This window comes from Phoca vitulina, unplaced genomic scaffold (assembly GCF_004348235.1).
Source record: "Phoca vitulina isolate PV1807 unplaced genomic scaffold, GSC_HSeal_1.0 scaffold36, whole genome shotgun sequence".
Classification (NCBI taxonomy): domain Eukaryota; kingdom Metazoa; phylum Chordata; class Mammalia; order Carnivora; family Phocidae; genus Phoca; species Phoca vitulina.
This window is the reverse complement of record NW_022589739.1, coordinates 8,037,570-8,051,635: the sequence shown is the minus strand read 5'-3', so window position 1 is coordinate 8,051,635 and position 14,066 is coordinate 8,037,570. Positions and strand designations below refer to the sequence as shown.

Here is a 14,066-nt window from a genome sequence, read left to right as displayed (position 1 = left end):
GTTGTTACCCAGGCTGACCAAGAAGGCAAAGAAAGAAGGAGAATCTAAGAATATCTGCAGATAGATGAAGATGGCCAACTTTTTCACATACTCTTGAAGATAATTTTCCGAAAACGTCAACCCTCTTTTCTCCCCCAACTAAATCCACACTTTGGAGGTGACTGTGACTACTGTATTTTGGCATCAGCACACAAAGGGCCCAGGGGCCTCTCTTCTGTGACCGCTGTCACTTAGTCCCTGGGCCCCCCCCAGCAGGCTCGGAGCACAGCACAACACAGCCGCAGAGGGACCAGAGAGAGCCTGTGGGCATGTGGTTTCCTTTAGCTGCTGTAAAATTCTCTCCAGGTAGACTACCATTTTCATTACGGTCCTATCCTGTGGTCACAGGGCAGGGAAGGGGGTTATTTCCCCGGCCGGTTTAACACGCGTTTAAATGATGGGGGTCATAACCTAGTGTACGTCCGTGTGGTTTGCCAGAGTCCTGCTTCTTCTCAACACGACTCTCTGAGAACCCATCACCCGCCAGCACTCTGGAGGAACTATTATTACGCCCAAGAGTATTCTCAAGACCTCTGCTCAGTTCGTACTGCATTATTGACTACATGCCCATCTGATGCTTCTTTGCATCTGTACAATGAACATCTTTGAGAGTAGGCTTTTTGTTCTCAGCTAACAAGACACTCTCTAACACGGGAAGTAGCGCTGTTTTAAACATGAGTACAAGAAGTTTTCATCCAACTTCTCTGGGATCCTACACTGTCTTGTATTGTGCCCCTAAAACCTTAGCCAAGTGGTTCTAATTAAGTCAAAAGTCACTTCTCTCCAATTCTCACCGCAGAGCCGTTGATCTATGCTCAACTGGAATACCCGTTTTGATACAAACAGATGTCATTCCTATTCCAAAAGACAGCGTGACAGTTAATACATCCCATACTCTCTTAAAACCATTTTGTTTTTTATCTGACAGTTACAAGCTGTTTGAACTCCCGCGCTCCATCTGCGTGATTCATTCACCCAGGCCAAGGCTGCTGTCTGTTAACACAGAATGGGGCTTGGACTCGAGCAGAGCAAAGCGCTCTCGTAGCTCTGGCTGGTGATTTGTGGAAACGTTATTTGCTTCCAACACTGAGACGGCACAGGAGGTGAGAGACAGCTGCCTCCGGAAGCGACGTTCTATCCTCCTAGGAAGGCCCGGCAAGAATTACATTTGTCCTTGGGTCAGCAGAGCATTGGGGATCACGGGTGCCAGGAGCCTCTAGAGCTGAACATGACAGTGCCCAAGAAAGGGCAGCGGCAACACCTACAAAGCACGCTCCCTGGACAGGTCAGGGGCTGCCGCTTCTTCTCACCCTGTTTACGAGTCTGTGGAGACATTTGCAAAGTGACCTGTCCTGCCTCAGAGCAGCAATTCATTTACACAAGAAATATTTCATAAGAATTGACTGTTATAAAATAAAATTAAATTTAAAAAAAGAGACTACTTAAAAATAAAATATTAAAAAAAAAAAAGAATTGACTGTTAAAAAAACAAACAAACAAACCTGACTGGGTGCCAGATGCCTTGGGGATACGTGAAAAGTTGTCCCCTGGTGCCCTATCATATCAAGCTAGACCTGAAGTTACCAGGAGATAATAGACGTTAAAATGGCTCTGGAAATGCTGGGGGCTTTTCAAAAGGTGCCCCTGAAGCTGTTCATAGTTCTCTGACTCAAAAAAAAAGGCCACTGCTAGGGAGGCAGATGGGTCTGGTCCAAACTAGGAGGGCTGGCAATCATGTTTCGGGTTGCTAGTTCACCCGGAGGGAAATAGCTCAAAAACATTAGAAATATCCTATTGCGGTGGTCCCACTGAAGAATATTTCTGGAAACTGGAGAAAAATATGCCTTGCAAACAGAGTGAGAAACATTCTATAAAGGATGGAAACAGGCCCTGCTGAGAGACAGCCCCTTCCTCACTACCCTGACACCTTCCTCCTACTCTGAAAAGGCAGTGGTGCAAACATCGAAAAATATTCTCAGAGCAGACAAAACAAAAGAGGAATGCTCATTTTGAGAGCCTGAGCACCCATGAATAGGGACAAAGCCTGGCTGCGGCAGTATGTCTCTCCCAGCCTACCCCCATTACATGGGTGAAAACACACAATCTCTTTATCAGAGCTTTGGGGTCTCTAAGAATAAAAAAAAAGAAAAATCAATAGCTTAAGCTTTCCCTCAGAATCATCTATTATGATCCCCTGAATTGAAGAACATTTAGTAAATAATTATTAAAAATAACCGCAACACCAAAAAATACAAGCTTGCAGTATTACCTTCTTTTAACCAATTTTGGAGTATCAACAGGGGGTTTTAAAGTCCACTTTAATACAGTTTCTAAGAGTTTAATGTGCACATCAAGGAGGAAATAAATCCTAAAGGAACACTGTTTACAGACTGTTCTATTTGAAGAGTTAAAACCTTAGGATGGACGGGGTCTCAGTTATTAACCGTCATAATCTGTTGGCTCAGGCTGCCGTGAATTCACCAAGAAACCAGCCTGCAACACAACACAAAAATCACAGAGAGCACTTCCAGACCACAACTCAAATGCTTGGATTTTGCTTTTAGCTCCAGGCAAGTATGTTCGTTTTAAATACTCTTCAGGGAATCCAAGAATGTCTGAATTGTAGAAAATTTAGAAAACACAGATTGCAGAAAGGAACTGCTTTTGTATTTACTTCTGTTATGAAGAGCCTGTGTCTGTAATCAGTCTGGAGGTTCTGTCGGAAGGGAGAGAGGGGCTGAGCCACTGCTTTGGAAACGCAAGGTAAGACATGATCTTAATCGCTGTGAACTGCTTTGTGAGTGGGTGGGGATCCATACTGTGTTTAAGCAACGGCCTGACCCACAGGTCCCCACTCCTGTCCGAGGCACCTGTAGGGAAAGCCAAGTGACTTCCCAGGAAGCAGCTTTGAGCAACCAAAGAGGAGGTGCCCTGAGATCGCTCTTACTCCTGGCTTCTTAATCCTGCCTCATCCCAGATGCAAGGCTCACAGGAAAGTCCAGAGAACCTACCAGGAATGTGAAACCCAACTGCTACTCTATCAAGGGCCACGCCTGCATGAGATAAGAGATCTGCCTGATTAGAGCCAGTGTGTGTGTGTCTCTCCTGCCCAAACACTGAGAATGAGCATGCTCGGGGTGATAAGACTCATCAAACCCACTGGCCTGTGACCGTTCTTCTTAGTACCCAAACAGCCTTTTCCAGCCAGGTAGAAGGAAGGATCCATCATTCTTGGAAAATGAGGCAAAAATCATCTTCCACAAAGACACCCTTGAAAAGTCATAAGAGGGGCACCTGGGTGGCTCCGTCGGTTAAGCTTCTGCCTTCGGCTCAGGTCATGATCCCAGGGTCCTGGGACTGAGCCCCGCATTAGGGCTCCCTGCTCAGAGGGAGTCTGCTTCTCCCTCTCCCTTGGCCCCTCCCCCCTGCTCGTGCTGTGTCTTTCACTTTCTCTCTTTCTCAAATAAATAAAATCTTTAAACCATGATTCAACAACAAATCTACAAATGTGTGATTAAATAGAAGAACTTAAAATCGCCTCATTCTTCAGTTATGAGAATGAACAAGCAGCACATGCCAAAAGGAGTTAATAGTCTAATGTTTAGAGCACTTCCCTTACAAACACGCACGGGCAACCCCGGGACAGCACAGCCATCAAAATGTAGCCCTTCAGCTTAAGAAAGAGCAGAGAATTAAAAACATGTCATTCAGTTAAAAGTGGCTGATTGGCCACGTGTGCTTAATGCCTCTCCCCACCCTGAGAATCCACTGAACTAACAGAGGAGTAAAAAAGGTATAGACCCAAAGCAAAGAGAACAAAAGGGAGGCCATCAGAAGAGCCGTCTACAAAATTTCTGGAGGAATGGTAAGCGGTGGCATGGGGAAAACCACAGCATCGAAAGCCCACGTCTGGGGAGGGGGTCCCTCTGCGCTGGAACCCCAGGGGCTCAGAGTTCAAAAATGGGAGACCCAGGGAAGGCCAGAGCTGGGTCTGCCTGTCCCTATAAGAAGGCTCCAGCCCCTCCCTACCCACCCAGAGCCCGGAGCAGGCTCGCACTTGGTGCTGTGGTTTGCAGCACCGTTTTGAAAAACTTGGCAGATTGTCCATTACATTTCTCCTGAGACATCTAGTCATGTTTGAAATGTTCTCTATTTAAAGATTAGAATCAGGAATGTGAGAGTGTGAAGAGACCTCAGAGATCACCCAGCCCAACCCACTTATTTTGCCAGGTGAGGAAATGGAAGCTAAAATAGCCTGCCCAGGGTTACCCAGTAGCAGGGTCTGGACTCATCCCCAGGCCTCCAGATTTTCCCATACTCCATGCTTCCCCTCAAAAAATCAGTGAGGGTGGGGGAGGTTCTCAGAGGTGACACTGCCCGCCCCCTCCCCCCCAGCCCCCAGCAGAGCCGAGGCACCTTCCAAGCGGTGAATGCACGTGTGCTGATTGTCACTCAGGAAGAATCCGTCCTTGCAGCGGCACTCATAGCTCCCCATGACGTTGACGCAGGTGTGCTGGCAGCCACCATTGTTCTCCAGGCACTCGTCCACATCTGGAGGGAGAGGAGGATCAGCCTTGGCTCTGGGGACTGTTTCAAATGCCCACCCCTCCCGGCAGCTCAGGGCCACCTGCTCAGCAGAGATGAGGTCCCTCTTCCTTCCCTGCATCACAGTAGCTCTGAGAACTGAAGTCAGCAGGGACCCCAGACCACAGAGCTCTGGGGCGCCCTTAACCAGGCCTTCCACACAGACACAAGATAATCAATTCAGTAAATATTCATTGAACACCTTCTCTTTCCAGGGTATGGTGCTAGAGGAGGGGACAGTAAAACACAGATGAGTAGGACCAAATTCTTCTGCTCTAGGAGCCTGCCCCTTCAGCAGAGGGAAGGAGACAAACATCCGAGTAATTGTGGGATACAGTAAAAGGTGGTGCAAAACATTAAGAGGCCACCTGGTTGTAGGGTATCGGGATGGGTTTTATGAAAGATGGGCCCTACAGGATGCCTTCAGTTCTAAATCAGGAGAAGGGATTTTAGGCAAAAGAAGGCATGAGCATAGTGCAGATGCTGGGGAGCATGGAGTATGTTCAGATAAGGGCGGCCATTCAGTTTGTCTGGAGCACAGGTCCATGCAGGGAAGTTACAGGAGACAAAGCTGGGAGGATACCAGGCAAAGAAGTTCGGCCTTGATCTGGGAGGCAGTCGGGAACCACTGTGGCAAGGCTGGCATGGTCAGACCCTTGGGTTGGGAAGAAGGTGGTAGCCAAGGAAGGGTAGGATACAAGAAGAACTGAAAGTCTGGGAGTCTAGCTTCACACGTGTACCTGAAATAGCCTCAGCCGGGGCTTGTGGGGGACCAGACCTGGGGCCTGGCCATGGGGATGCCTAGGAAGGAATAGAAAAAATAGAAGAGGACTGTGGGCGAGGTGCCTGCAGGGTGGAAAACCATGTGGGCATTGGGTAGGGTGGCCGAGGAACATGAAGACCAGAGCCGGGTGGGGACATGGGGGTGGAGATGAGGTTGGCCCCCACCACGGCAGGGAGGTGATGTGTGTGAGATGCTGACCTTCAGGCCTCGGTCCAGAAGGCAGTGGGAAACCTGAGTCTGGTGTTGTGACGGCACCTCGGAAAGCCGAGGTGGATGTAGACGAGAAAGCCGAAGGCAGCAGTGGGAAGGAAGAGAAGGTTTGCAGAGAGCACAGGGCCAGAGGCAGAATTCAGGAGAATACCAGGGGCAGGAGAAAGTAGAGGAGACAGCAGAAGCCGCAGAGAAGGAGCCATCAGAAAGACAAAGAGGGAATGAGTCATCCGCCACCTGTCTTCCACCACCCCCCGGGGTGGGTTAAGGGACTTTCCTTCCACTGTGTCACATATTACTCTGTGCACGGCTCCATCAATACACTGACCGTATCACATTCTCAAAATCTTCTTTTTTTAATTTGCACCTTTTGACCCCTCAAAACCTTTCACTTATCCATCTCCACTGGATTGCAGACTCCTTGAGGACAGAGACTTTTGTTTCATTTAGCACAGCCCTGGAACTGCAGATGCACATTGTTCAGTGCATGAACAAAAAAGCAGGAGAGCATAGCATCACCAGAGCCAAAGCAGAGGAAACTTCCAGAAAAGTCTCAGACATGACAAAGGCTTAAGGAGAAGGCTGATACAAAAGCAATTTATTTTGGGGCGCCTGGGTGGCTCAGTCAGTTAAACGTTCGACTCTTGATTTCAGCTCAGGTCATATCTCCGAGTTGTGGGATCAAGCCCTGCGTTGGGCTCTGTGCTCAGCACAGACTCTGCTTGTCCCTCTCCCTTTGCTCTTCCCACTGCTTGCTTGCACACATGCGCTCTCTCTCTTTCAAATAAAGAAATAAAATCTAAAAAAATTAAAAATAAAAATAAATAATAAAAGCAATTTACTTCTCCAGCCTGATTTCCCATGTGCCTAACACTAGCTTCTGGGCACACCCATAACAAGAAAATTCACATTTAAATATCTGTTATCTGGTTTCAAGCTTCAGATCTTATAGTCATGCATCCTCCCACACTACCAGGCAGATGTCTTTCTGAACAGATGGGACTTGAGCCATCCCCTCAAGCCTAACAAACTTGCCCTTCTCTATGCCAAAGGGTAAAGGGAGCACATTCCAAAGTATGAGCCGCTGGAACACACCTGGCCAAGGTGTTCCATGATGAGGACTCATGGTGAGCAGGAGAGATCTGTTTCCCTGAATGCCAAATCCTGGATTGGTTTGAGTAAAGGTGTGCTCCCCTCTGAGCTGCCACCCACCCATCCTACCTTTAAGCTACTATTCCTTTCTCCAAAGCCACTAGAAATGTGCCATTGAGTTGGGTGATGTACCCTGACTGAATTAATACAAAAAGTGTGTGTGTTCACATGCACAAATAGGTTATCACTCACCTGGTGAGTTTCTTCAGACTGCAAAACAGTGGTTCTCAACACTGGCTGCATGTTAGCACCCAGATGCTGGGACCCCACCTCCTGAGATGCTGACGTAACTCATCTTGGATGAGACCTAGGCAATGGTGTTGTTTTAAACTTCTTGAATGATTCTAATGTGCAGCCGGAGTTGAGAACCAATGCCACAACACTGAACAGCTAAGAAGCACTCCTAGACACTCAATAAATGGAAAGTGAATTCAGGCAGGTGAGCGACACGGAAGAGAGCTGCGTTTCGTTTTTCAGGCTCTCGGGCATTCAGGATCTTGAAGCACTCTGGGTTTGGTGCCAGACTTAAGTGGTATTTGTACTGTGTATATTCTGGCTAGCACGTGGTGAGGGGCCGAGGAGAGGTCCACGGTCAGCCCAGGGAACACTGCACAGTGCTGCTCCTGAAAAGCTTTGCCTCTGAGCTTCCGTGTCACAAAACGCTTCAGCCCTTTCAAGTCTAAATGGCACAGAAATCTCTGTGTCTGCTGGTCCTGCTCTTCTTACCATACCACTTCATTTTCTCATGGCTTCCTTTAAAGAATCCTTAGCCCCTCCAGGTACACTCAGCGGATACTCAGGATATTTCTGCTAGGCAGATCCTTGCTACCGAGGCCACCAAGAGACCCCAAGGAGGGGAAATAGAGATAGTCCACTGAAATATCTGTGTTAGCAGCCAAGGCAAAGAAAGACTCCCGGCCTCAGGATTTCTGAGCCAGCCTTGACTCGGAACCACCCGACCCAAACCTGGCCCAGGTCCTGAAACCCTGCGGTGGTTTGGCCTGTTGCTCTTAGGAAGCTCACATGTTCCCCCAGGCACAACTTGGGGTTTGAGCACAACTGTGATGACTAGATCTGCCATTAGACATAAATTCCCCCAAATGACACTTTTGGCAAATCAAAAGGAAATGTGAGATTCACCCCCCAAAAATGGTAAAAACAAAACCCCTAAAACATACTGCATGCTTCCCCAAAAATTACACACTGAAAGTGACTTATTTATTTATTTTTTTTTTTAGTTTTTTAATTAATCTCAATTGACTGCTGTTGTCAGGATTGGCTCTCTAGTGTTTTTTTTTGGGGTCCTGACCGCCCTAGGCAGTCTGCAAAGGGGTTAGTGAGCCCTCAGCCCTCAATCAAATCTTCCTGACCGCTGCAGGCTTGCAAGGCCAAGTGTTCTGACCCAAAGACTGACTCACACAGGGCACCAACAGGAAGGGCCAGAATCTATATCAGGATGGGGTTCCAGGGGACACCGAAGTGGGATAAACGACATACAAGGGTTGATTCCCAGATGGAAAGTCTCTCCTTCCCCACCACTCAAAAAACGAGTTCTGTCTGTACTTATCTAGTGACTTTTATGCTGCTCTCAAAGCATTTAATCAAGCAGCCATTCCCCCTGTACCATAATGAATCATCTCAATAGCCGTCCCCACCGTGTCAGGGCCTGGCTCAAGTTACTCCTTGGTCAGCCAAGCAGACGTCAGCAGGTTAACCACACAAAGGGTCCTCAGTGTCAAGGACCCTGATGCCATCTGTCTCCCAGGATGTCCTTTTGTACAACGATAGCACCAGCCTTAAAATGCGAACAGACCACGAATACCTGTCTGCCAGGTGTGCTGCATCCTCTAAGACTATTCAACACTCAGCCCACTCAGCCCCATCCAATTGCTTGCTATTTCTGAATTCTGTTTTATTCCTGGCATAAGCAACCAACATAAACAACGCTCTTTGCAGTCCCTAACTCAGGGACTGAAACTCCAACAGATGTTCCTGTTTTGTGGAATAAAAGGAGGATGTTAATGGAAGGTTTCTATTTGAACTTCTCTGTCTCTCAAGCAAAAAGGGGGTGGGGTTACCTGACTGAGATCCAATCACACATTTGGAATTTTCAGAACAAGTAGTTTTACCAATTCTAGGATAGAGATACTTACAGCATTAAAGAAATGGTTATAAGTCTTTCAACGCAAGACCAAAGGTCTTAAAGGGGAGAAGTCAATGCTAGAAATGAGTAATAACAATGATGTCCATCTCCTTAGACTAATGGAGAATTTATATCATGAATGATCACATAAAAACTGAAACACTTCACCTGGTTTTCTGTCAGGGAGTGTGATTTCTAGGGGGGCAGAAAACACAAGTCTCTGATCCCCTTTTTGTTTTAATGAGTATGTTTTCATCAAAGGAAACAAAAGGGTGGGGCACCAGAGGGTAAGTAAAGGAGCCCCACCATTTCCAACCGTTTTCCTTACCAAGACAATTATGACCATCATGAGCCAACTTGAAGCCATCAAAACATGTGCAGCGATAATTGCCTGGAATATTCAAACAGTCATGGACACAGCCTCCGTTGAGTTCATTCTCACATTCATCAATGTCTGAGGAATAAAAGAGAAGTAAGCCAGACAGAGGCCATTTCTTTTTGGGGGGGGGGGCCATTTCTTTAGGATGGAGATATATGTATTTACCCTCTAACCAGCCATCCCACTTCTAGGAATCTACCCTGAAGATACATCTCCAACAACAGGAAAAATAATATGCACAAGGTTATTCACTGCAGTATTGTTTGTAATCACAAAATACTAGAAACAGCGGTGCCTGGGTGGCTCAATCGTTAAGTGTCTGCCTTTGGCTCGGGTCATAGTCCGAGGGTCCTGGGATCGAGCCCCACATCGGGCTCCCTGCTCGGCGGGAAGCCTGCTTCTCCCTCTCCCACTCCCCCTGCTTGTGTTCCTGCTCTCGCTGTGTCTCTCTCTGTCAAATAAATAAATAAAATCTTAAAAAACAAAAAACAAAATACTAGAAACAACCTAACTGGCCCACACATTGGAAAGTAGCTGAAGAACTATGGTACATTTATTCGATGAAGTACCGTGCAGCTGTTGAAAAAAAAAATGACAAAGATCTCTATGAACTGATTTGGGGTGATTTCTAGGATATACTACTAAGTTAAAAAAATCAAAATGCAAAAGAGGATCTGTAGTTTATTATCATGTAAAAAAAAATCAAGGAATATGAAAAATACATACATTCCAGTGTGCTTTTTGGCAAAACTTGACAAGCTTAACCTAGAATGTATACAGAAATGCAAAAGACTCAGAAGAACCAAAACAATATTGAAAAAGTAGAACTTTCCCTTGATTTGGAGGACTTTCACTTACAAAAAGCTACAGTTATCAAAATAGTGTGGCACAGGCATAAAGAAAAACATACAGATCAATGGAACAGGATAGAGAGTCTAGAAATAAACATTATATTTATGGTCACTTGATTGTAGACAAGAGTGCTAAGGCAATTTATTGGGAGAAATGATAGTCATTTCAACAAATGGTGCTGAGACAACGTCCATATGCAAAAAGATGAATTTAGACCCTTAAACTCACACCTACACAAAAATCAACAAAAATGGATCAGGGTCCTAAATGTAAGAACTAAAACCATAAAATTTTAAGAGAAAACATAAAGCTTTTATGAGAAAAATCCAAGACCTTGGATTATACAACACCAAACACACAATTCATAAGTTTTAAAATTAATAAATTGGACTTTATAAAAATTTACAACTTTTAAACTTTTAAGGGACGCCTGGGTGGCTCAGTCGGTTAAGCGTCTGCCTTTGGCTCAGGTCATGATCCCAGGGTCCTAGGTTTGAGTCCCACATCGGGCTCCTTGCTCAACAGGAAGCCTGCTTCTCCCTCTGCCTGCTGCTCCCCACCACCGCTTGTGTGTGCTCTTAAGTAAATAAATAAATAAATAAAATCTTAAACACGCACACACAAAATAAATAAATAAGGGGCGACTGGGTGGCTCAGTCATTAAGCGTCTGCCTTCGGCTCAGGTCATGATCCCAGGGTTCTGGGATCCAGCCCCACATCGGGCTCCCTGCTCAGCAAGGAGCCTGCTTCTCCCTCTCCCACTCCCCCTGCTTGTGTTTCCTCTCTCGCTGTCTCTCTCTCTCTGTGTCAAATAAATAAATAAATAAAATCTTTTAAATAAATAAATAAATAAAATGAAGACAAGCCACAGATTGGTGGAAGATATTTGCAAATCACATACCTCATAAAGGACTTACAAAGAACTCTCACAACAATAATAAGACAACCCAATTTCAGAATGGACAAACAATTTGAATAGACATTTCATCAAAGAGGATACAGAAATGGGTAATAAGCATATGAAAGGGTGGTCAACATCATTAATTATTATGGGAATTCAAATTAAAACCACAATGAGATACCATTTCACACTCACTAGAACAGTTTGAATAAAAAAGACAGACAATAACAAATGTTGATGAGGATGTGGAGAAATGGGAACCCTCATACACTGCTGATAGTAATGTGAGATGGCACAGCCACTTTGGAAACAATGTAGCAGTTTCTTAAGAGGTTAAACAAATTTCCCATGCCATCTAGAAATTTCTTTATACTTCTAGGTATATATCCAAAAGAAATGAAAAATTATGTCCACACAAAGACTTGCAGGTAAATGTTCACAGTGACATTATTTATAATAGCCCAAAAGTAGAAATAACCCACATATCCATCACTGGTGGATGGATAAACAAAAGATGGTATATCCATACAATAGAATATTAGTTAACAATAAAAAGGAATAAAATGCCAGTATAGGCTACAACATGGATGAACCTCAAAAGCATGCTATGTGAAGGAAGACAAAAGCAAAAGACCACATATTGTATGATTCTATTTATATGAAATATCCAGAAAATGCAAATCTGTAGAGACAGGAAGTAGACTAGTGGTTGCCCGGAGCTGGGGCTGGGAATCGGGCTCTTATTGAGACGAGGAAAATGTTTGAAAACTATATTATGTGATAGTTGCACAACTCAGCTAATTTACTCAAAATCATTGATTTGTAGACTTACTTTGAATTGGTGGATTCTATGGTATATAAATTAGAATTCACTAAAGTAGTTCAAAAGAAAATACACATTTATCAGGGTGCTTGGGTGGCTCAGTCAGTTAAGCGTCTGACTCTTGATTTCAACTCAGGTCATGATCTCAGGGTCCTGAGATGGAGTCCTGCATCAGGCTCCACACTGAGCATGGGGCCTGCTTAAGACTCTCTCTCTCCCTCTGCCCTCCCCACCCCCACACTCACACTTGTTCTCTCTCTCTCTCGTTCTCTCAAAAGAAAGAAAGAAGAGAAAAGAAAGGAAAAGAAAATACACATTTATTTGCAAGAGAAATCTAGGAAGCAGGGAGGATAAACTAGGTTTATCTAGAAATTAGAGAGATCGGTGATCCATGGTATGTGGGAAAAGGATGAAAAGGAGGAATGAGGAACAGGAGAACAGGAATGGGGAAAGGGAGTAATACTTCTCTGGGTATGCCATTTTGTATAGTTTTGACTCTCGGAACCATAGTGATATATTCATGAATACATACATACATAAGGACATACCTATGTACTTACGTACATACATACAATCAACCAGTATACAGAGGTGGGGGGGAGGGAACAGATAAAAATGGGATACAAAGAGAAACAAATGAACGTAGCTGTATAACAAATGAATAACAACCACACTGAAGGAAACGTAGAAGAAAAGTACTAGCCAAGTCACTTTGAAAAACACCTTGACGGAATGTTCTAAGGCTAAAAATAAAAAGAGCTGCATACAGATACTGTACTCTAATTAGTAAATCTGTTTTACTTGCAAGGCTATGGAATAGCTTTATAAATTATTTATGTGTATACTTGGATTGAATAAACAGGTAACTAACTATATTGCAGATAATGAGAGCCACCTTTCTCACTGTTGGAGAAAGAAGTTACAAATAAGCAAAGAGGGAGACTGAGTAAATCTTGTGGCATTGCTTTGGAATCCAAAGCAACAGTGTAAGTCATTGTTTTTAATATATTTGTGAATGGATATATATAGAAGGAATAAGTATAGATAAATGTATATGTGTGGGTTAGGATACATACATATATTTCCTAGGTCTGTGCACAGAGAAAGCCTAGGAGCAATGACATCCCAGTAACAATGAGAACACCAAGCATCCAGATCTTGGTTTCTATGTACCATTTCCCAATAAAAGGAACCAGGGCTCCTTGGAGAAGTGCCTGGTTCCAGGGCTGGGGAAGGGAAAATACAAGATGAGTCTGTGGTATCTTATGGTACTAGAAAACTAGAAATTTCTCAAAAAAGGATGAGAGCATGTCAAAAGGACACAGGAAACAATGTGAAAGAGCTCCCAATGGCTAAAGCTGGAATAATCTGAGCCCAAAATAAATTACTATACAAATAATTAAATACCCATGAGTCCATACTGGCATAAATACATAAATCAATGCATAAACAAACAAGGGAGAAGAAAAAGATCTTCCTTACAGAAGAATCTCAGTCAACAGACATATAAGGAATGAGGGAAAAACAAAATTACCAGTTATTACATCATAGTTATAACTGTTGCAGGCAAGATCCACAGCTGGATGCTAAAATCAGTGGGCAAAGACTTGAGAAGAAACAGGATATTAGCATAGACTGAAAGTATCTGCCCTAAGATGTGTGTTTATTACAAAAGGAAGAAATAGTAACTTTGCAGTGGAGAAACCCAGGGTGTATCATCTTAACCACGTGATCGCTAGTAATTGCACATATTAATGTGCCTCACCCTCCAATCCCCCCCCACCATGGGATGTGCCAAAAAGCACACAACAGCATTTCCGTAGCCGTATTGCCAAAAGCTTTACTTTTTGTATTACTACAATGCATAATCTTAATTTTATTGTGAGAAAACATGGGACATTCTCTTACTGGGTCAATTTCTACCGTATCAATTCTTAACATGAAAAAACAAGGTAAACAAAAGAACTGAGCAGTACTTACCCAAAGTGTCGAAGTCACGAAAAACTAGGAAAGACAGGAACTGTCAAGATTGGAGGAGACAAAGGAGACACAACAACTAAACATAATGTGGGACTCTGAATTGGAATGGCGTTGGTGGGGGAGAACATTAAGAAAAAACTGGTGAAATCTGACTAAGGTCTCTAGTTTAGTTAGAAGTATTGTGCCAACGTTAATTTCCTGGTTTTGATATTGTACTCT

The 14,066-nt window shown here is 44.2% G+C and overlaps 1 protein-coding gene across 2 annotated transcripts in view; it reads right to left on the bottom strand.

Moving 5' to 3' along the window:
• SCUBE2 (signal peptide, CUB domain and EGF like domain containing 2) overlaps positions 1 to 14,066 on the bottom strand; it is a 64,865-nt gene that overhangs the window by 45,812 nt on the left and 4,987 nt on the right. For both annotated transcript variants that reach the window (XM_032427331.1, XM_032427332.1), the window contains exons 3-4: positions 9,241 to 9,366; positions 4,456 to 4,590 (exon numbers count right to left, since the gene is read on the bottom strand). In XM_032427331.1, the coding sequence (XP_032283222.1) occupies positions 4,456 to 4,590; positions 9,241 to 9,366 (261 nt within the window). The remainder of the gene's footprint in view (positions 1 to 4,455; positions 4,591 to 9,240; positions 9,367 to 14,066) is intronic.